The sequence below is a fragment of the Lithobates pipiens genome, unplaced genomic scaffold (genome assembly GCF_037356315.1).
Source record: "Lithobates pipiens isolate NorthernLeopardFrog02 unplaced genomic scaffold, aLitPip1_a1.2 Scaffold_18, whole genome shotgun sequence".
NCBI classification, from domain to species: domain Eukaryota; kingdom Metazoa; phylum Chordata; class Amphibia; order Anura; family Ranidae; genus Lithobates; species Lithobates pipiens.
In genome coordinates, this window is record NW_027507758.1 from 77,329,940 (window position 1) to 77,352,336 (window position 22,397).

The following is a 22,397-nucleotide window of genomic DNA, read 5'->3' on the forward strand; positions in this document are numbered from 1 at the left end:
GGCATTAGGCTCCTGACAGGGACAAGGACACTTAAAACTTGGTCTTTCTGACCGAAACCAGGCAGACCCTGTTCTTTGGAAGGTCTGCCGAAACAGACCCACCCAAATACTAGGTGAGATTCCCCCGAAGGCAGACCCCAACCCAAAGAGAGAGGGCGAACTAAGCCAGAAGGCCATGTCCACCCCCTCCCCAGATTTTCAGGACAGGCCCTAGGACCTGTGACCCTACTCATCACAGCAAACAGTGAAAGTGACAAACAAAGACGTGACAAAACACACACAAAAATAAATAAAGTGGGGAAGGGAAGAGGAGAGTGAAAAGGTGGCCATTGTGTAACACAATGATCAGGCCCTCCGGCAAGGAATCAAAAATTCCTCTGGTCCCAGCCAAAAAGCGTGCTATTGGTGCAGTGACCGTGGTGCCCAAAATCAATGTGACCCTCACTCACTGTCTCACAATGATCTTAAGGCACGCCTGGACTGCCACTCCAGGGGCACATACTCCAAAGGCTTTCAAGACCGCCCTGACCCACAGTCCGGACCACAGCAGCCCCCACCCCAGGCAGGAAAGCATGAAGATCAGGAAGCTTAGGGCGAGCCCTTTGCCATCAGGCTCCACTGTCACTCCCATCACGCCTACCTAATTACATTTGGGAAGTACTAACCGCTCCTCCCCCACAGCATAGAGAGGTGCCGGTATTCCATCCCGAAAGACTGTCCAGGGCTAGAACTACCCCAATCCAGGCCAGAAGGCCAGGTACTCGACCCTCTGGGTCAGACCAATAGCAGCACCCATCCTCACCAGGAGCACCTTTCCAGACGGCTCAGACTCGACCATGCGTCGGCCCCCAGTTTACTGTCGGTCGGCACGCCGTGGCCCCTACCGAAACTGTTCTTCCGGATGCTAATTACGCCATCGGAGAGTGCTGACCAAACCCTCTCTATTAGGGATGGAACAGCGCCTCCTTTGGCAACTGATAAGAACAGATACTACACTTGATCTTAGCCAAAAGGCCGAGAAGCTACCAGGGCCCACAGTACCACCTATCAATGTCACCAATCAGTGCTTCATCACCAGTGCTGCCTATCAATACCACCTACCAGTGCCACCTATCAGTGCCCATCAATGCCACCCATCAGTGCCGTCTTATAAGTGCCTATCAGTGTTACCTTATCTGTGCCGCCCCTCAGTGCATATCAATGAAGGAGAAAAACTAAGTGTTTGCAAAATTTTATACCAAACTATTAAATGGGTTTTTTTTTCAAAAAAATGTCTGCCTTTTTTTGTTTGTTTAGCAAAAAATAAAAACCCAAGTGGTGATTAAATACCACCAAAAGAAAGCTCCGTTTGTGTGAAAAAAAATTATAAAAATTTAATTTGACTACAGTGTAGCATGACCGCGCAATTGTCATTCAGTGTGACAGCGCTGAAAGCTAAAAATTGGTCTGAGCAGGAGGGGGGTTTAAGTGCCCAGTAAGCAAGTGGTTAATAAAAGCAGCACATGCAAAAAGGTTCAGTGAAAGTTATAAGACTGAAAACAGGCAAATGTACAAAGACTGTTAAATAGCTTCTGACGGGTTTGTTAAAATGCAGCGTAGTCTAATATTTTACCGCTGGCTTTTACGGGAGTTGCACAAATGGCACACAGCTCTTTGATATACAGATGCTGCATAGTTATTATTACTGCCCCTTCCCCATCACACGGGTCTGAAATTTCACGTCAACCAATATACTTGTTTATGGCTCCAGTCTACAGATCAGCAGCGGAAACACATTACTACAGCTCAGCTGGTCATACACCAAGGATGGAGAAATGGGCACAACTACAGAATTATTTTTTTTAAAGAACTCCAGGATTTTTTTTTTTACACCCTCACATGGCGGGGCTGTGCTCGCATCACATGGGTTAACTCCTCATTTTTGTCTAGGGGTGAGGAGAGCGGAGATATACTTACTTAATATACTTACCTAATCTGAACCTGATCCTCCAATTGCAAGACCAGTCACTGCAGCTCCTGAGTTTTTTGTAGAAAATTTCTTAGAACCTCCAAACATTATATATATATATTTTTTTAAAACAGAGGCCTTAGAGAATAAAATTGATGAGTGTTGCATTTTTTTACTTCACACAGTATTTGCACAGCGTGATCTGCCCGAGATAACTTTTATCACTTTTATCGCTGTCACAAGGAATGTAACACGCCTATTGCTGTAAACATCCCCTGGGACAGCAATAAGCATGTCACAGGTACTCTTTATGGAGAGATCTAGGGTCTATAAAACCCCAGATCCATCCTCTGCCATTAAAAGCATTTGTTCACTTCAAGATCTGAGATCAAATGCTTTTCATTTTTAAAAATGACGCCGTTACAATCTTTGTTTGCTGTTATGGTTGATGCGCTGGCTGGTCAATCTGGTGTGTCGGTGGGACAGGACAGCCCGATTAAGCTGCAGGCGGGAGGGGGAGGGGAAAACGTCTCCTCCCACAGCAATCCAACAGCTAGTTTGCTGCTAGGATTGCTTTTACAAGCGCCCGACCATTGGCTCTAAAAAGAAAATGGTACCAGGGTGATGTCTACAGCTGCAAGCATCATCCCAGTGTAACCATTTGAAGTCCATTGGTGTACTGGTATGTAACTGGATGTCATAATGTACACAGAATTAGCTTAAAAAAAAAAAAAAAGTCCATTATTACACTATGCATGTTAGGTATCCCTGCACATATTCATATTTTAAAGTGGAAATTTCGGCTAGATACTTAAATAGCTTTAAAACTGTCCCCTCCCCCCTCCGAACACCTATGCTGACTAAGCTGTGTAAAAAAAAAAAAAAGATATATATGCATTCATTTTTTTTCAGCCCATTCCACTCTGGTCATGTGATGTCAGTCTATGGGAGCTGCAGGGGAAGAGACAGTGTTCTAACAATGGCTAAAGCCTGGAGCAGTGACGTCACACACAGGCTTTAATGCCCCATCCATTGTGGGCACTCCCTCCTCAACCCCTATGCTACATTTTTTGAGAGGGGAGGTGGTTGTTGGGGAAAACTTGGTTTTGCTTACCTCTAACCCTTTTAAACAATAGGCATTTGAACTACTGCATCATCTTGTTTGTAGATTAAAGTGTTACTAAACCCACAACAGTAAAGTCAGTCTGTAAATGCAGTAAAGCATGCTTGTTATACCCACTGTGGAACCTAAGAGGTTAATACTCCGCATGGTGCAAAAAGGCTGTTTGATCCTGTGTGCTCTGATCCTCCCCTTCTTCCACTGTCCCCAATCCATCTCCCGACAGAACAGAGGCTAGGGAACAAGCTGCACATGCTCAGGTTGATTTGTATTGCTAGAGAGTTTTTTTTTTTCTTGGAAGGGTGCATATGATCAGCACAGGGCCAATCAGCAATGTTCAGACAGAGGGTCAGAGGCCCTGCAGCCTCAGAGGACAGTCAGAGCAGAATGCAAACTCCTCCTACGTGCTTTAACCAGACACTGAAAGAAGTCACAAGACTGCTATATACTGCTGATGAGAAAATGTATTTAGCAGTTTATATTTACTAAAACTATTGTATTTCCATGTGCTGTGTACTGTGGGAGACCAGATATAGTGAATACAGGGTCCTGGGTTTAGTAACACTATGATTTTGAGCTCCTTCTAGGGCATAGTGCTATGTGTCTGATGGATCAAAAAACTACTTGCCAGAACACTGAGGCCTTCATCAAATAATGTGTATAAAGTCATTTAAAACATTCACTTGGAAGCTCAGACACAAGGGTATGAATGTATGACACAGCAAAACATTTTAGGAACAGACTTTTATGATGCTCTCTACTAACATTTTGTAGCCTGTGTGATCACTGATAGTCTGGTGTACACCTGTGAGCTACAAATTACACAATCTGCGTAATGGAAACTCATGATAAAACACATGTTGAAATTTGAAAAGGCTTAGTAGTAGAACTACTGTATAGAAAAGAAAGAAAGGGACTAGAGGTCACATGCCTCGGGACTTTAAAGGTGTCTGTGTTGATAAAATAGTAGTACCACAATGGTATAATAAAAAAGTACAAATATGAATTTTATTTTTACAAAATATATATCAATAAATGAATTAAAGAAATCACATAATACATAAAAACAGGAACTGTAGAAACAGTCAATAATTCACTGCCAATTATATTCATACATAATGCTACCACTTTCTCAACATGTTTCGCTCGGCTGAGCTTCTTTAGGAGATAATGTCTGTGGAGACAACGTACAACTGCGTGGATATGTATTATAGATAAAGAAGTAAACCTATATGGTAATGTGTGCCCAGAGGACCATCCGTATGTTGATGCCCAAAAGATTTGAATGCAGAGTAGATAAAGAATATATATCCTCTTATATCTTTAATTCTTGCAAGGTTACATTTCTAGTAGAATCAATGAGAAAATAATGTGCGTCAATTTCATATATAGATCATTGCACCCCGAATAGATACGACTGAAGGCAAACTCAAATGGCAGAAAAACCAGAGAGTGTCCTTACAGTTGTATTGTAAAGGCCGGGTTGAGGGGATCCAACAATGACCCTTAACCAAGCTTGAAAAAATAGTCAGAGTGATTAAATCAGGCATCAAGCATAGGAAGCTGTCCGGAAGATATGGTACTCTCCCTTACTTACAGGCGTTTCTGACTACTGTATATGTAGAACTACTGTAATTACACCGCACCTGCTCTGAATAAATATTCCGCTTACCACAAGAAAAATGTGACTCCTTTAGTTAAAAAAGTGAGTCAAAAGAAGCGTTGGCAAAAGTAGGCAAAAAATAAGATTTTTCAATGTTAATTAATTTTATTGGGAAAACTAGAAATCACAAAAGTAAAATACTATACACTAAGTTTAATAGGTAATATGATAGGCAAAATGTGTTATATTAATCAACTTTGAACGATGCAATCCCTTGTATTGTCACATTGTGGATAGAAACAATTCAAAGATTGTCTTTGTTTTATTAGTAATGAAATGGCTCAGGTCTTTTCCTTCAAAAACCATGATTTTACCCTCTTATCGTTTCACTTCCTTTTTCTTTGCAGGTTTGGTTTCTAAATTTTTAATCATATTTTCCCTAACAGCGCGAGTAATACCTTCGTCCAAAAAAGCCAATCCTACGTTTGTTTCTGACAGATACCAAAAGGTGTCTCTTAGCCACTGTGAGAGCACATTTTTTGACGTCTGCATCTGGGTAAGTGCTCAAAAGCTGTAGCATATCAAAATCATTCTTTGGAGCCCATCGACTTACAATTGCCTCATGCCAAAAGCGAACATATATGAGGCTGACAAGATGTGCAACCTGTTTCATTTCTTCCAATTGTCATTGAGGAATATTCAACTGTTTAGTGAAAAGGACAATTTTAAGTGCATATATTGCCTTTGCCATCCACCTTGCTTGATGCAGTGCCCCTGGGATCCTGGAACTGAAGTCGCTTTTAGACCAACCTCCTAGGTACAGGAGTGAGAGTTGTAATAACTCTTTGTAGTCTTCTCTTGGATGACTTCCATCTTTTAGGACATTTTGGATGTAGTTAACCATTTTCACTCATTGTTCTTCTAGAAAGCCTTGAACGGGACTTTCTTTATCCAGTATTGTTGTATATGACTTCTTATCAAGTGAAGTCAACAGACTTTGCTTTGATAAAAGTGATCAATGTGTGCAACCCCTAAATATTATCCAATCTTCTTGAAATTTGGCATATATATCTTTTACACCACTGAGAATTGGGCGTAAGCAAAGTCATATGAAAATCACATCTTTGGAAATACGACCGTGTGTACACTCCATGAGACAAACTTTCAACATAAGAACGATCGTGTGTACAGAAAACCATCAGACTTTACAAACACGCATGCTCAGAACCAATTCAAAATATCAGACAATACAGATGTTGCCCAAAGGTGGCGGTAAAGAGCAGAAAAACCACGTGATTTGGTGAAAGTTGCCTGAAAAAGTCCAATCATGTGTATGCTTAACAAGTTCAGGACCAGCGCCCTTTGTACAAAAGTCCACAGGAAAGTTTGTATAAGGTCCGATCGTGTGTATGAGGCTTAAGGTTTATTTTTGCCCTTTTTGTCCTGAAGGGGAGATTTAACTGATCTTCCTGTCACATAGCTAAAACAGGAAGTGAGAGAAAATTCCTACAAATTAAGGGAATCTCCAGGTCACCAGATGTAGTCTCCCCACTGGAAGATTTCAAAATATTGTGTCGTGCGGTCTTAAACAAATGATTATAAATATTATAAATATTATTAATGTGCTCAAAAACTGAATATATCCCCTGTGCAAAAATATCCATAATCAGAATATCTCTTAGGCTGCTTTCACACTGGGGCGGTATTCAGGCGTTACAGCGCTAAAAATAGCGCCTGTGTAGCGCCTGAAAAAAACCAGCCCCTTTCACTCCAGTGTGAAAGCCGGAGGGCTTTCAGACTGGAGCGGTGCGCTGGCAGGACAGTGAAAAAAGTCCTGCTAGCCGCATCTTTGGAGCGGTGAAGGAGTGGTGTATTCACCACTCCTACCCATTGAAATCAATGGGACAGTGCGGCAATACCGCTGGCATAGCGCCGCTGCAGCGGCGCTATGCGGGCGGTTTTAACCCTTTTTCGGCCGCTAGCGGGGGTTAAAACCACACCGCTAGCGCCCGCAGACCGCCGCTAAAACGACGGTAAAGCACTGCTAAAAATAGCGGCGCTTTACCGCCGATGCCCGCACCGCCCCAGTGTAAAAGGGGCCTTAACAAACCACATAAAGGTGAATTATACTGAAAGTAGTGAAAAATGGCAAGTCCTCAATAATCACTATGTGATCCAAATTAATAATCTAAAAATAAAAATAAGAATTAAAATAGTCTTTTAAATAGTGACTCTTCCTCATGTGTATCCCCGTGCAGTGCTGATATACACATCTCTCCCCCACCATCAGATGTGCACTCATCTGATAGCGTGTGACCTTACAACTAAATGAGGTCAAAAACACTTTTATTCCTTCCAGGACTTATAGATGTGTTGTCCCTCAGACCCTTTTTCTTCCTCCTTAAAGTGGTTGTAAACCCACTTTGAAAAAAAAAAAAAACTAACACCTGCAAGACAAAAGGCATAATGAGCTAGTCTGCATAGCATACTAGCTCATTATGTAATATTCACCTGAGATCGAAGCCCTCACTGCGGTGCCCGTACACAGCACCGGCTGGCGACATCACTCCCAGGGGTTACTTCCGGATACCGCGGCTACGGCGCTGTGATTGGCCGGAGCCGCAATGATGTCACTCCCGTGCACGGTAACGGCACGCATGTATTTGTGTCAGTGCGCATGTGCCGATGACGTCGGCACATGCAAATATAGGGGATATCGCCTAAACCTGCCTGGGTAGCTACAGGTATGCCTTATTATAGGTTTACCTGTATCAAAAAGTGGTCTGTGATGGGAAGTGTTGGATGTGAGCTTATTGTCGGAAAGTCCGATCGTGTGTATGCTCCATCGAACATTTGCTGTCAGACTTTCCGGCAGCAAATGTTTGATAGCAGATTCTCAAATTTTCCGCCAACAAAACTTTATAGTCGGGTGTACACGAATCCGACGCACAAAAGTTCATGCATGCTCGGAATCAAGCAGAAGGAGCCGCACTGGCTATTGAACTTCTTTTCTCAGCTTGTCGTACGTCTTGTAAGTCACTGTGTTCCCACGTTTGTAATTGTTGGCCAACATTTGTGTGACCGTGTGTATGCAAGACAAGTTTGAGCCAACAACCTTCAAACAAAAATCCACGGTTTTGTTGGTGGAAAGTCCGATCGTGTGTACGTGGCATAATGGTTTACAACCCCTTTAATGCTTCTGTATAAATTCCCTCACAGCATGTCAGTGGTAGCTATGGCCATAGGGAAAAGGAAATATTTGCCACAATTGTGCATATATCATTAACCACTTCAATACCGGGCACTTAAACTCCTTCCTGCCCAGACCAATTTTGAGCTTTCAGCTCTGTCGCACTTTGAATGACAAATGCCGCCGTCATGCTACACTGTACCCAAATGAAATTTTTATCATTTCTTTCCCACAAATAGAGATTTCTTTTGGTGGTATTTGATCACCTCTGCGGTTTTTATTTTTTGCAAATAAAAAAATACCGAAAAAAATAAATAAAAAAAAATGTTTTTATTTGTTTCAGTTTCAAAACTTTGTAAATAAGTAAGTTTTCGCCTTCACCGATGGGCACTGATGGGGTTACACTGATGGGCAATGATAAGGCGGCACTGATGGGCACCGATGAGGTGGCACCAATGAAGTGGCACTGATGAGGTGGCATTGATGGACACTGATATGTGGCACTGATAGGCGGCACTGATGGGCGACACGGATGGGCACTGATAGGTGGCACAAATTGGCACTGATAGCTGGCACGGATAGGCACTGATAGGCGGCATTGTATAATATACTGTACTAATGGATGCCAATCAGTGATGCCCATTGTGGGCACTGATTGGCATCCATTGTGGCACCGACTGGAATCCCTGGTGGTCTAGGGTGGCATACCTTGTCCTGGGCATCCCTGGTGGTCTGGTGGCGTTAATCAGAACAGACCCCCCCCCCCCCCCCCCCCCCCCCCCGTCAGAGGAGCAGCCTCTGCCGCTCTTCCTATTTACACTGTGATCAGCCATGATCGGACACGGCTGATCATGTGGTTAAGAGTCTCCGAGTCTTTACCGAGATCGTAGTTGCAGGGTGTCAGACTGACACCCTGCAACAACGATCGCCGCAATGCGCGCCCCCAAATCCTGATCACGTCATATGACATCCGGTCAGGATTTTGAAACCACTTTGCAGCCGTCATTTTGTTATACGGCGGGCGGCAAGTGGTTAAAGTGGGAGTAAACTCCCATGCATAATTTTTACCTATAGGTAAGCCTGTAATAATGTTAACCTATAGGTACTGTAAATATCTCCAAAACTTGCACCAAGATATTTAGTGTACATATTTAGCGTACATGCAGCCGGTGAAGTTCCTTCAGAGTCCTGTGCCATAAACTGAGTCATCGTGGATCTGGCCACACACGCAGCCACAGTCCACGAACCCAGAAGAAAGTCCAGGTGCAAATGGAAGCACCTTCAGCGGTGACAGCACGTCACTGAAAGGCTTTGGTTTTTAGGTAGGTTTCACATAATGTGACTTGCACATTAGGACGGTGCCTTGCAGGTTTTTTTTTTTTTTTTTTTTATATAAAAGCACCCAGCGATTTACTACCGCTTTAAACATAAAACAGCTATATTTACATTCCATAAAAACTACTCACATTTGATAGGTGCTTAGAGCGCTCCATACTGTTCCCGCAAAGTTATAATCCGCCTGTGCATGGGTAGATGATGGTCGCTCCCCTTGTCTTAATGGTGGGCACTGTAACCTCAGGCTGGGTACAGCGTTGCATGACCGTTGTAATTACCAGTTAAAATAGCAGAGTGCTGAATAGCCCAAAAAAGTGAGTGCCCAGCTATTTCTGAGGCTGGGTTCACACCTATGCGAATTGGATACAGAGGTTTCGGCGCATCCAATTCACATAGCAGGAGAATGTGACCGGCTCACATAGAGAGCCGGTTCACATATCTCTGGGGCAGCTGCAGAGCACACTGCACAGAAACGCTGCGCGTCTTTAGCTCTGTTTCAGGGCCGAATTCAGGCAACAATTCGGTCCTGAAGCGGAGAATAGGGATGCACAGCGTTCCTATGCAATCCAGAGCCGGTTACGGTGTGAACCAAGCCCAACATGTTGTTTACATTTAAAAAAAAAAAATCATTATTTGCATTTTTGCTTAATTTACTTAGAAACCTAAAACACATACATTATATATATATATTCTCACAAAAGTGAGTACACCCCTCACATTTTTGTAACTATTTTATTATCTTTTCATGTGTCAACACTGAAGAAATTACTCTTTGCTACAATCTAAAGTAGTACACCCCTAAGTGAAAATATCCAAATTGGGCCCAATTAGCCATTTTCCCTCCCTGGTGTCTTGTGACTCGTGAGTGTTACAAGGTCTCAGGTGTGAATGGGGAACAGGTGTGTTAAATTTGATGTTATCACTCTCTCTCATACTGGTCACTGGAAGATAAACATGGGACCTCATGGCAAAGAACTCTGAGGATCTGAAAAATAAATAATTGTTTTCTGAGATAATGGGGGTTTATTTACTAAAAGGGAAATCCACTTTGCCCTGAAAGTGCACTTGGAATTGAAGTTGCTGTAGATCCAAGGGGGACATGCAAGGAAAATAAAAAAAACATAATTTTAGCTTGCACGTGATTGGATGATAAAATCAACAGAGCTTCCACTCATTACAGATCTACCCATTAGATTTAGAGCGAGTGCACTTGCAGTGCAAAGTGGATTTTGCCTTTTTGTGCGTGTGTGTGTTACGCTGAGTAAATAGATACCAAACATGTCATGCTTTCTGGTTTCGCAGACATAGAATTTCTCAAACAAATGCTGTTGGATACAATGAGAATGTAGATACCATTGTTGTATTCCGTTGGCAGTTTAAGAACAGCCTATTGTCTCTATAGCTACAGCAAATAGGTAAGAGTGCCTTTCAAACTGAAGCTACCGAGATGTAGGTTTGTTGATTGTTGACGGGCGGACGGTGGTTCAATTATTCTGACTGGGCATCATATGACGTCCAGCAGGATAAAAGCCACCACGCGGGCTCGTATCGCGGCGATCGGTGGTGCGGTGTGTCAGTCTGACACAGCGCACCACCGATCTTGGTAAAGAGCCTCCGGCGGAGGCGCTTTACCACGTGTTCAGCCGTGTCCAATCACAGCTGATCATGATGTAAAACCGGAAGAGCCATTTATCAAATTTTCCTCACTCGCGCCCGACAGACGGGTGGTCTGCGCTGATTGTTTATCAGCACAGCTTTCCCTCGGATGCCCACACTGGACCACCAGGGAAGCCCCAAACATGTTAATGGCCAGGTACGTACCCCATGGCCATCCACAAAATATGCTAAATATATGCCAATCAGTGCCCGCAAATGGGCACTGGCTGGCAACATTATGCAGATCAGACAAGTGTTGCCCAGCATTGCCACCCATCAGTGTCCATCAGTGCCCCCTCTGTGCCCACCTATCAGTGACCAGTGCCCATCCGTGCCACCTCATCTGTCCCGCATTATCGGTGCCCATCATTGAAGGAGAACACAGAAACAAAGAAAAACTTTATTTTTTTTAAAAAATTTCAGTCCTTTATTTGTTGTGCAAAAAAATTAAAAACCGCAGAGGTGATCAAATACCACCAAAAGAAAGCTCTATTTGTGGGAACAAAATGATAAAAAAAAATGTATTTGGGTACAGTGTAGCATGACCGTGCAATTGTCATTCAAATTGCAACAGCGCTGAAAATTGGCTTGGGCAGGAAGGTATACAAGTACCTGGTACTGAAGTGGTTAAAGTGGTTGTAAACCCTTACAAACCACTTTGACCTACAGGTAAGCTTAGATTAAGGCTTACCTGTAGGTCCAAGAAATATTTGCCCGAAGACAGGCACCGCTGTCTACGGCGCATGCGCCGTAGACAGCGGCACGCAGGCGCACTGAGCGTGGCATCGTCAATGATGAAGATGCCGCGCGATGCAGCGCGTGTCGGCTCCCGTGCGCATGCGCGGGAGTGACGTCATCACGGCTTCGCCGAATGACAGCGGCGGAGCTGCGAGACCCCACTGAGAAGATGGATGCGCCGGACTGCAGGGAACAGCGGAGACTTCGCTGGCTCCTGTGTCAGGTAAGTGACACATAATGGACTACTATGCGATGCATAGTAGTCCATTATGCTTTACCTTTGCAGGGAATGAAAGAGGTTTAAGGTAACAGAGTTTGTAACCATTGTGAAAAAGCTGACATATAAAAGGATTTATGATGCCTTAAACACTGCCCACTAATCATGGATTAACACCAGAACAGGAGGAAGAATCTGTAATAAGCGAAGAAGGTGCCTGGTCTCCAGGATCAACAAAGACCATGATTACACAGTAACTGGAGTTAAGTAACTTTTAAGTGTATTTCTACTATTACAGAGCATAGGCTGTTTATTTGCTAGGCATTTTGCTTGTTATAGACATCTTTCGGTCTTGATTTGTATTCCTAATATTGTAATAGTTTTGTATGTACAGCATTTTTGTATAGTAAAAGCACATTTACACACTGCAGAGGTCTCATCTTCTTTGCTTATACCACAACGTAACCTTTCTAGATAGACGAAAGCAAAACACTCCTCTGCCCTAAAAACACATGCTTTTTAAGATTTAAAAACGGTGCAGTTTACTTCTGGCAAAAATTAAAGTGACAACAGTTCTTGCCGCTTCTGGTTTCCTATACCATAGAGCTCATCCTATACCTTCCAGTACTCCATAGTCTCTGAGGTAAGCCAGCAAAACCGTCAGGTTCCCCGTCTAAAAAATAAAAACAAACAAAAACACAATACTAGGATTATGCCCGTGAGCTGCAGGCATCATCCCCATATACCACTTGAAAGCCGTAATGTATATGTACGTTAGGATGTCAGTGGATATTTTACAGTTAGAAAAGAAGGGAAAAAGAAAATTAAATTAACTTGGCATTAAAGACCAACTTTGGGCCCCTTCAGGACTGAAAGACGCCCAAATGTCTGAACTGTTTTTTCCGTCCAACCAGTTTTGAGATTCGCACAGCCCTGTCTGAGCGAGAAGAAAACCTGATTTTTCTCTGCTGTAGTTACAGGTCTTGTCACCGGACAGTGAAAGTATAAGCAGCAAAAGAATGTGCACATCTCTCTGGCACTCTGCTCTCTCTTCCTGTCAGCATATGCATCTTGCTAGAAAATAACCACTCAAGCAGTACTGATTGGTTCCATGTGCTGCTTCTCTCTATCCCATTCTGAGCTCTGCTGCACAGAAGATTGCAGGAGGTAAAGATCAAGCTAAATTTTGGTGCTTACACCGCTTGCTTTTAAGAAATATTTTTTTTTTAAATATAGATTGTGTGCTTCCTTTTAACCCCTGTGTAAGCCCCGCAAAGTACAAGGTAATCATGCTAGTCCAGTCTATATCATGTCACTTTAAATTTATGTGGGGACAATACTCGCCTTTCTCCTTGGAAAACGATGGCACTTATGTTCACTGTCTCCCCTTGGACTACAGTATGCATGGAGCAGCAGCGTCGTGGGTGATACTAAAATTAAATAAGACCATCTAAAAACCTGGTCTGGCGCTGCCGCACTACTTCCAGCCTTGCTAATGCTAACAGGGTATGCAAGAACAAGAAGAATGCTGAGAAATGTAGTCCTAAGCACTGCCACAGGGACTATAAAGGTGCAAAGTTTAAAACCAGAGTGCTCCTCCCACTCTTTGATGGCACAGGGAATCAAAGACCAAAAGAAAAAGGGAAACAAAGAGGAAAAATTTGGAAGAGAATAATTTATTAAATCAGTTTTTTTTTTTTATCTGCATGCATGCTTGCATGTTTTAGTTATCCGGGACTCTTCTGTCTGGCTGAGACACAGCAGCGGTGCTGATGGCTCACGCAGTTATCAAAGTCAGTTAGCCAATCAGGGGAGAGGGGGTGGGGCTGGGCTCCATGTCTGGATGGACACACGGAGCTGTGAATCAGCTCTGGTGCCCCCATAGCGAACTACTGGCTGTGGGGGCACTCGTCAGGAGAGAGGGGCCAGAAGCAGCAAAGAGGGACCTGCGAAGAGGAGGATCCAGGCTTCTCTGGGCAAAACCATCTGCACAGAGCAGGCAAGTATATATTTATAATTATATAATTTATTTTTTATTAAAACAAGACATTACAATCAATTTAAACTTAGAAAAGTAAACATTGCAAACAAGCAGGATTTTTAATGCAGAAGGGACACTGTCTATTCTACAGACACGCATTCATAGCTGCTTGTTCACCAAGCTGCGCACATGTACAGTTTTGGCATCTTCCGAGATTAATGAACTCCTGAGCATGCGCAGAAGTCACATTGTCCTGGCCCAGCCAATCAAGATGGTTGAAGGTTCAAACTTGGAAGGAGACTGACCAAAGGGGTTGGTGGCTGGCATGGAAACTTGTGCAGGCGAGTATACTGTAGGTCCACTTTAAATAAAAGCAGAGTTCTACCCAAAAGTGGAAGCTCCGCTTATCCGCGTCCTCCTCCCCTCCTCTGGTCGGGAGAACACCAGTCAAACATAGGTACCCAATCTCACTTCCATGTTAGGTTGCCGAAGCAACCTGTGTCATTTACGGCCCCTCCTCCTTCCCCATGCTGACTTCTGGTAGACACACAGGTCCCAGAAGACAGCGGGACCATTCAGAAAGGCGCAGCATGACTCGCACATGAGCAGTAGGAAAGAGGCTGTGAAGCCGCAAGGCTTCCCTTCCTGTTTCCCTTAGTAAGGAAGCCAGGGCGCCTCCACCTGAAACCGATGGCCAGGTCAGGTTCGGGTGCCGTCATTGTGGGCTACCTGGTCAGGTAAGTGTCCTTATATTAAAAGTCAGCAGCTACAGTATTTGTGGTTTGTTATTTTGTCTATAATGTTGTGACGGAATCCCTTTGGGTGGGGTCTTGTGGAACCCAGCTTACCTTCGAGAGCTCTGGAAATCCCGTGTCCAGCGCCCCTTCTATGTGTAAATCCCCATTAGGGGCACAGGGTGACCGAGAACCCTAGTCTGATCTCTGCTAGTGGGGCTCGCTATGCAACCAAATTGGAATATGAGTATATATTGTGTGTTGTCTCATGCTGTTGTGGACTTGTTGCCGATATTGTTTGGGGTGTGGTTGTATCCCATTGTTCTATTGTATTTGTCCTGCCTTGGGAGAAAAGTATATTATGGGATGTATGGAGGGGGAAGATTCCTCCAGCAGCCCCTCTCTGCCAAGACTGTTTCCTGATGAGAAGTTTGAATACACCTGACCTGTGTGTCATCTGCCCATCATCAGGCTGCAGCATTGGCCCTGGACAGCTCTTACAGCATTTCTGAAAATCTCCGATTTAAAAAAAATAATAATGATTTGCTGCTGAATTTGTAATTAGATTTATTTAATTTTGCCTCTCTTTGCACCATGTCCAGCTGGCTGGGGACCGACGATCGGAGGAAGAAGGACCCCGAGGCCTTCCAGACGGTCAGCGATGGGCTAAAGAAGCTCTACAAGACCAAGCTTCTCCCCCTGGAGGAGTACTACAAGTTCCATGAGTTCCATTCGCCGGCACTAAAGCGTTACCTCTCTGTTCATGTGTTTGAATAAACAGTTTGATGTTTTTCACCCTACATTGAGTTACTGCTAATGTCTGAGTGAGCTAAGAGGGTCCTTGGATAGTGCTGGTTCTGGACAAAAGAAGCATTTACGGCGGACATAGTCCTGTTGAGTACGGGGGTCCATCACAAAAGTAATTTCTGCTTTAGGGTCACTTGGTGATGGGATAAAGAGAAAAAAAAATTTGCAGAGCTGGTTCGGCATTTCTTTAATCCATTTAGAAAGTGTCAATGCAACCAGACACATATCACTAATAAATATCTGTCACACAAGAACAGGGAGAAAGCTCTGCCTTTGCTTCACAAGTCTGTATTGGCAAAATGAACCTTAGAACAGGCTCACAGCAGGACTTCCCCTAAATACAACTGAAGGGGTTCCAATCAAGTACAATGTGGAGTAATCTGGATTTCCAGTCACGTCTTCAAAACCTTCATCACCCGGTGTAAGGCTTTTCTCTGGTTGTCATCCCCCCTCTGGTACACAGATGCAAAGTAATGGCAGTCTAGGAGTTAAAAATAAAAGAATATGTGGTATGATTATTCTAGGAAAAAAATAAATAAAAATAAACACACACACATCCTGTTCCCTTAAAGCATCTTATACAGCACAGTGCTTGTGCTGTGACATTTGGCCCCCAGTAATACCTGTCTAATCCTGAAAGTATTTACCCCCCCCCTTTGCGCTGACTCCGATCTATCAGGGCTGCTGAGCTCTGACACCGGGATCAGTACGTGCCGTCATCTGCAGCCCAGCCCTGCTCCGTGCCTCCGACATTCTCTCCCCCTGTCATCATGAGAGCACTTTCCTCCCCTCCCCTATTCAGCTGCATAATGCAGCACATAGGAAAGGTATCCCATGCATATATGCTGCCATTAATGAAATGGTGTTTGTTATAAATAAACAGGGGAAATACCTTTTCTGACACTGCACCCGTGCAATCACGATTCCCCTGTGCTGGCCAGCCTCGTTCTATGGAGAGAAGCAGGAGGGGCGGAGATTACCCTGTGACATCAGCTGGCCAGGGGAATCTCAGCCCCCCCCACTTCTCTGCAAAGATTGAGGCTGGCCAGCAGGGGGGGAATCATGCCACCGCACAGCTGCAGTGTGAGAAAAATGTATTTCCCCTGTTCATTTCTAATAGACTTTCATCAATGGCAGTATATCTGCATGGGATACATGTAAAATCACTTTAGTGACTTTAAAAGCAGTTTGCAGTGATGAAAACATTTCTCCTTTTCAGGTAACACAAGAAACACAATACACAATAGAAGGTGGGGAGCAGGTACCTGTTTTTGATGCAGCGAGGTCCCCCAAAAGTTTGCTGCCCCCCCCCCCCAGGCCATTCATGAAGCGCAGTGCGCTTTGCACATGTGCAGTAGGAAGCAGTCTGAAGCCAGTTTACCTTACAAGGAATGGCGACAGCATCCGAGAGCTGATTGAAAAATTGGCATGAGTGCCAACATCACAGGATCCTTGGACAGGCAAGTGTCCTAATATTAAAAGCCAACAGCTACAGTATTTGTAGCTGCCAACTTAATTTGTTGGCAGAGGGCTGGAGCTCCACTTTAATGCATTGCAAATGTAGCCTGCCTAGGAACGACCACTTGTCCAGACTGATACCCTCTCATCGAGGCATTTTGAGGTTTCCTCAACTCCTCCCAGTTCTTGCACCAAGGCGTAGAGCGGTTTTCAGGAAACCATGTACAGCATCTCCCAGCCTTTCCACCAGCCATAATCTGCTTACATTGCATAAAGAAGCACAGATGCAGTGATGAGGTCATTGGTTCCAAAATAAAGTATATAATTAAAGTGGATTTTTTTTTTTTAAAGGTCAAGAACATGTTTATGGGGGGGGGGGAACCAGGGGAGGCAAAAAAATAAGCAGATTTTAAGCGTTAGTGCTGGTTCAACACTAGTGCGACTACTGATGTGACTTGGGTCGCACGACAAGGAAAAACACATTATATTCAATGGTGCCCATTCTCATCAATGCTACTTTGTTGAGTTTTACGATATTTAAAATTTGTGTCAAAATTGTATCGTGGCAGTGTGAACCGAGCCCAAAGTTCACACTGATGGGATGCAGGAACCAGAGAGATTAAAACGCTGGTTTCCACATCGCATCTCTCCCGCAGGCAGTTCGCACTGCCTTCTGCAAACAACTGCAGGTGTCAATGCATTGTAAAATGACACCCCCAGATCGCAGTGTGAACTCGCACAGGAATCAGATCGTATAGGTGAGAACACCCACGTGATCCGATTTCAGTGCGAATTTAATGCGAGTTCAGCCATACAACTGTATAGCTGAATTCACATCTCACAGACATTGCATGTGATCGGCACCTGCAGCGAGGGTGTAAATCACATGCAAATATCTAAGATTGCGCTAGTGTGAACCTGGGCTCAAGGTTAAACTCCAGACCATCTGCTGTTTAAAAAGTTAAATGTGTTTATTTCAATATTTTAAAGCGGCTGTCGCAAAAATTTAATTTCTACTGACGCATTCTTGAAAGAAGAATTTTTTTTTTAAATACTTACCTCTACCACTGAACATACATCAAAAACACTGATGTGATGAAGAAAATTCATCCAAAAAAGTCTACTTAGAAAAAAAACCCTGTGATCTGCCGCTGTACTCAGTGAGTGGTTCCTCCCACCTACCCCTACGGCTCTACAGGACACAGTAATGATGTAGGGATCAAGAGGAGGGACCACTGAGCAAGACGGGGCCAGTATACTACCTTTTCTGATCAGTAGACTTGTCAAAGCTCAGGGATTAATGGTCATTAGCTATAAGGAAATTTCTAACAGGGTATTTGAGGAATAACCTTTATAATTATGTATGCAAAGAGTGCTCCTAAGGGTACTTTCACACTGCTCTGTAGTAAAATCGCAGAAAAAGTGCATGTGTTTCAGGTGCATTTTTGGGTTGTCTGCACCTGTGAAAAATGGATGTGCAACTCAAAACAAACAAACAGTCAGTGAGTTTTTACCACGATTTCCATTCATTTCAATGGGAAGCTGCGTTTTTGGTGTGGTTTTCAAAAATGCAGCATGTAGGACTTTTCAAAACTTACTTCATCTGTAACGCAGTGGTGTGAAAAGTCCCATTGGATTTAAAAAGGGAAATTTTTTCTTGCAAGAAAAAAAAAAAAATAAAAAAAAAAAAAAACACACACACACCACACTAATCAGTGTTAAAGGGCCCCTAATTTACAGAAAAGAAGATCAACAGATGTGATAAATGGTACACAGATAAGACAGCTGCTCTATCAGGAGCCACACTAGACAAATCACCTACATAAGAGCTGTTAATTTTATTCTATCTGGTAATTGGACAGGAAAGCATCTTTGCCCAAATATTCCAATATTCCGCCAGGCTATTGACAAAACGCGCCAGTTGTTTTCATGTCACTCTGATGTACAAATAAACTACACTTCAAGGATTACAGTTCTGACGGCTCTTCTTACTACTGTTGCATTGGCGTGTGTTGGGACACATTGAGCTTCGGCACCTGCGAGTGGACCTGGTGTATGGATTGAGTTGTCCCTGCAGAGAGCACTGTTACCTTTCTTCTTTACTATCTGATGTTAGTACAGCATTTCCCCTGCTGTGCTATTGTGTTATGACAGGGTGATGCTGCCCCCTCCCCCACCAGAACACACCATCGGCTGAGAGAGCTGATCTGGAGCGGATTGGTAGACCTATTTTGGTCATACCCCATCAGGCAGCTTCTGTGAGGCTGCAGTACACACGGGGCGAATGTCGATGTTGCCCGACATTAGGCCCGTGTGTACGCGGCTTTAATCTTTCTAATCGGTGGCAAGCACTAAAAGCAATTCCATAATATAGAGGTAACAAAAGACTGTTAAATTTACTAATTCTATATTTTACAAGGATAGTCAATAACCATATCAAGAAATATGTTAAAGCCATGTATCCAGAGTCACACACCTTGTCCCTGTAACATGGCAGCCACAGCGGCCTTCCTCACAGCGACTTCCACACAATTCTTCCAATCCTTCTTCATTTGGAATTGGGTAAAGTGATAGGACGGCCACCAGTCACTCCTGGAATTCCACACCTCCGATATCCAAAATGTCTGACCACTGAAGAAGAATCTCAAATCAATCCAGTGTAAAACTTATTTAGAGCAATGTATAGTATTTACTGCATTGTTTTATAAGTAGGCCAGCACCAGTTGAGAGAGAAAAAAAAAAAAAAAAAAGATAAAAATCAGCAATACTCACCTTCTCCTCCTTGCTGTCCCACTCTGTAGCCAACCTGTATCCAGGTTCACTGGCTTGCCCCTCTTGTATTAAAGCGGAGTTCCACTCTAAAGTGGAACTTCCGCTCATCGGAACCCTTCCCCCCCTCCGGTGCCACAGTTGGCACCTTTCAGGGGGGTGCAGATACCTGTCTAAGACAGGTATTTACACCCACTTCCAGGCATAGACTCCCACGGGAGTCTATGCTTCTTCCTGTCCCGCCGTGGTGTCTGCTGGGACACACACGGGTCCCAGAGACAGCACGGACCATTCCCAGTGCGCGACTCGCACATGCGCAGTAGGGAACAGGGAAGTGAAGCTGCAACGCTTCACTTCCCAATTCCCTCACCGAGAATGGTGGCGGCAGCAGCAGCCGAGCGATCGATCTTGGCTGCCGACATCGCTGGACCCCAGGAAAGGTGAGTGTCCATTTATTAAAAGTCAGCAGCTGTAGCATTTATAGCTGCTGGCTTGTAATAATTTTTTTTTCGGGTGGACTCCCTCTTTAAAGTGTCTCTCACATCTAATAGCCAAAACATAACAGGAGCACGAATACAATTTACTCCTCCAATTAGGCTCCCCTGATATCAATTAGACTATGGTAGTTGCCTGCAACTTCAGCTTACCTTCCTTTCACATATATCTTTTTCTTATCTACTCTTCCTTCTGCTTCAGCTCCTTACTCCCATCTACCTCCATTACTTTTACTCCTCTCTACTTGATAAACCATCGTAAAATGTTACTAGGTTCTATTGACAATGACCACATTTTACCAAACTTTTTAGGTTCACTGATCCTCAGCGTCATTTAACCGATTCCCGACCACGTCACGAAAATATACTGCGGCAGAAGGGCACGTACAAGCAGAATCACGTACCTGTATGTTGCCCTTTAAGAGACTGGTTGCGGGCATGCGCGTGCCCACAAGTGTCCCGCAGACTCGATGTCTGCGGGGATGCCCCCGATCGTCTCACGGAGAGGAAGAACGGGAAAATGCTAATGTAAACAAGCATCTCCCCGTTCTGCCTTGTGACAGTCACAGCGGGAGCGCTGATCAGTGTTATGTCACACACAGCCCCTCCCCCACAGTTAGAATCACTCCCTAGGACACACTTAACCCCTACAGCACCACCTTGTGGTTAACCCCTTCACTACCAGTCACATTTACACAGTAACCAATGTATTTTTAATTGCACTGGCTGCTGTACAAATGTGAATGGCCCTAAAATAATCATGCCAAAAGTGTCCGATCTGTCCGCCATAAATGTCGCAGTCGCGATATAAAAAAAAAGAAAAAAAAAAAAAGAAAAAGAAAAATGGCTGAGCGCCGCCATTACTAATAAAATAAAAATACCATAAAACGATCCCCTATTTCGTAAACACTATTTTTTTTACCAAAAATATGTAGAAGAATACGTATCAACCTAAACTGAGGAATTTTTTTTTTATTATAGCAAAAAGTAAAAAATGTGTTTCTTTTTCAAAATTGTCGCTATTTTGTGTATATATGGACATATCTGTTCTGCAATGGTTACTGGGCTACTTTTAAACTGTTTTGCAGGTGTAGAACAGTGTACTTGCGGCTTACCTGCACTGAGCCATAGACTTCTGGTCTTACCTGTGGGTTTGGTGCACTTTCAGAAAGAAATTCTATGGCAAAGTACAGCTAACCTGCAGGAAAGCCACAGGTGAAGGTAAGCTCAGACCATCCTGTGTAAAAGTAGCCTTAGGCCCCTTTAACATGATCTGTCTGTCCCAATCAATCAGACCCTCCATTCAACTCTATGGAGCAGCAGATGTAAACAGACTTGTGTCCATTTACATCTGCCTCCTTCCAATCCGATCTGCTAAAAAAACAGAAAGTGGATCCGTCCCCTTCCATTTGATCAGATGAGAGGGCCTATAGTAGAGGTCGACCGATATGGGTTTTTCTCTGGCCGATGCCGATATTTAGAAATCATGGCGGCCGATATATGATGCCGATTTTTTTGGGCCAATATGTTAGGCCGATTTTATTTTATTTTTTATTTATTTTTTTTAATCCCCCTTGATCTAACACACCTTTCCCACTGGGGCGTTTTTCAGGCGCTTTTGGGCTAAAAATAGCGCCTGTAAAGTGCCTGCAAAATGGCTCCCCTGCAGTCTGTGTGAAAGAGAGTGCTTTCACACTGAGGCGATGCGCTGGCAGGATCTTAAAAAAAAGTCCTGCAAGCAGCACGTTTGGAGTGGTGTATACCGCTCCTCCACCACTCCTGCCCATTGATATGAATGGGCACCACTGCCGAAGCGCATGCAATGTGATTTGGCAGCAGTGCTTCATGGGCGCATTTAACCCCTTCCTTGGCCGCTAGCTGGGTTATATGTGCCCCACTAGCAGCCAAATAGCACCGCTAAAATGATGGTAAAGAGCCGCTAAAATGATGGTTTTACCATCAACGCCTGCCCGCTCCAGTGTGAAAGCAGCCTTCATAAGTGATACAGAAAATTTCTTACATTTAAACATTTATTAAAAAAACAAACCTCCAATCAGTTTACTTGTATGTATGGTTTAGATTAAAAAAAAAAAAAAAACTATATATTAAATAAAAACAGGTAGTCAAAACTTTTGGACGAAAAAAAAAAAAAAAAATTTTAAATAGTGTATTTTTTTCCCCCAAAAAATGCATTTGAAAGACCTCTGTGCAAATGCTGTGTGACCTAAAATATTGCAACAACCGCTATTTTATTCCCTAGGATCTCTGCTAAAAAAATATATATATAATTTTTAGGGGGTCTAAGTGATTTTCTGTCAGAAAATACAGGATTTTTACTTGTAAGCAA

General features: G+C 43.6%; 1 protein-coding gene and 1 pseudogene across 3 annotated transcripts in view; both read right to left on the minus strand.

Moving 5' to 3' along the window:
* Positions 1-918: 918 nt before the first annotated feature.
* LOC143990583 (U2 spliceosomal RNA) lies at positions 919-1,026 on the minus strand (annotated as a pseudogene).
* Positions 1,027-13,815: 12,789 nt separating this feature from the next.
* The window catches only part of TAF1A (TATA-box binding protein associated factor, RNA polymerase I subunit A), a 49,265-nt gene continuing 40,683 nt past the window's right edge, over positions 13,816-22,397 (minus strand). For all 3 annotated transcript variants that reach the window (XM_077485798.1, XM_077485799.1, XM_077485800.1), the window contains exons 10-11: positions 19,264-19,418; positions 13,816-15,810 (exon numbers count right to left, since the gene is read on the minus strand). In XM_077485798.1, coding sequence (XP_077341924.1) covers positions 15,722-15,810; positions 19,264-19,418 — 244 coding nt within the window. In that variant the 3' untranslated portion in view covers positions 13,816-15,721. The remainder of the gene's footprint in view (positions 15,811-19,263; positions 19,419-22,397) is intronic.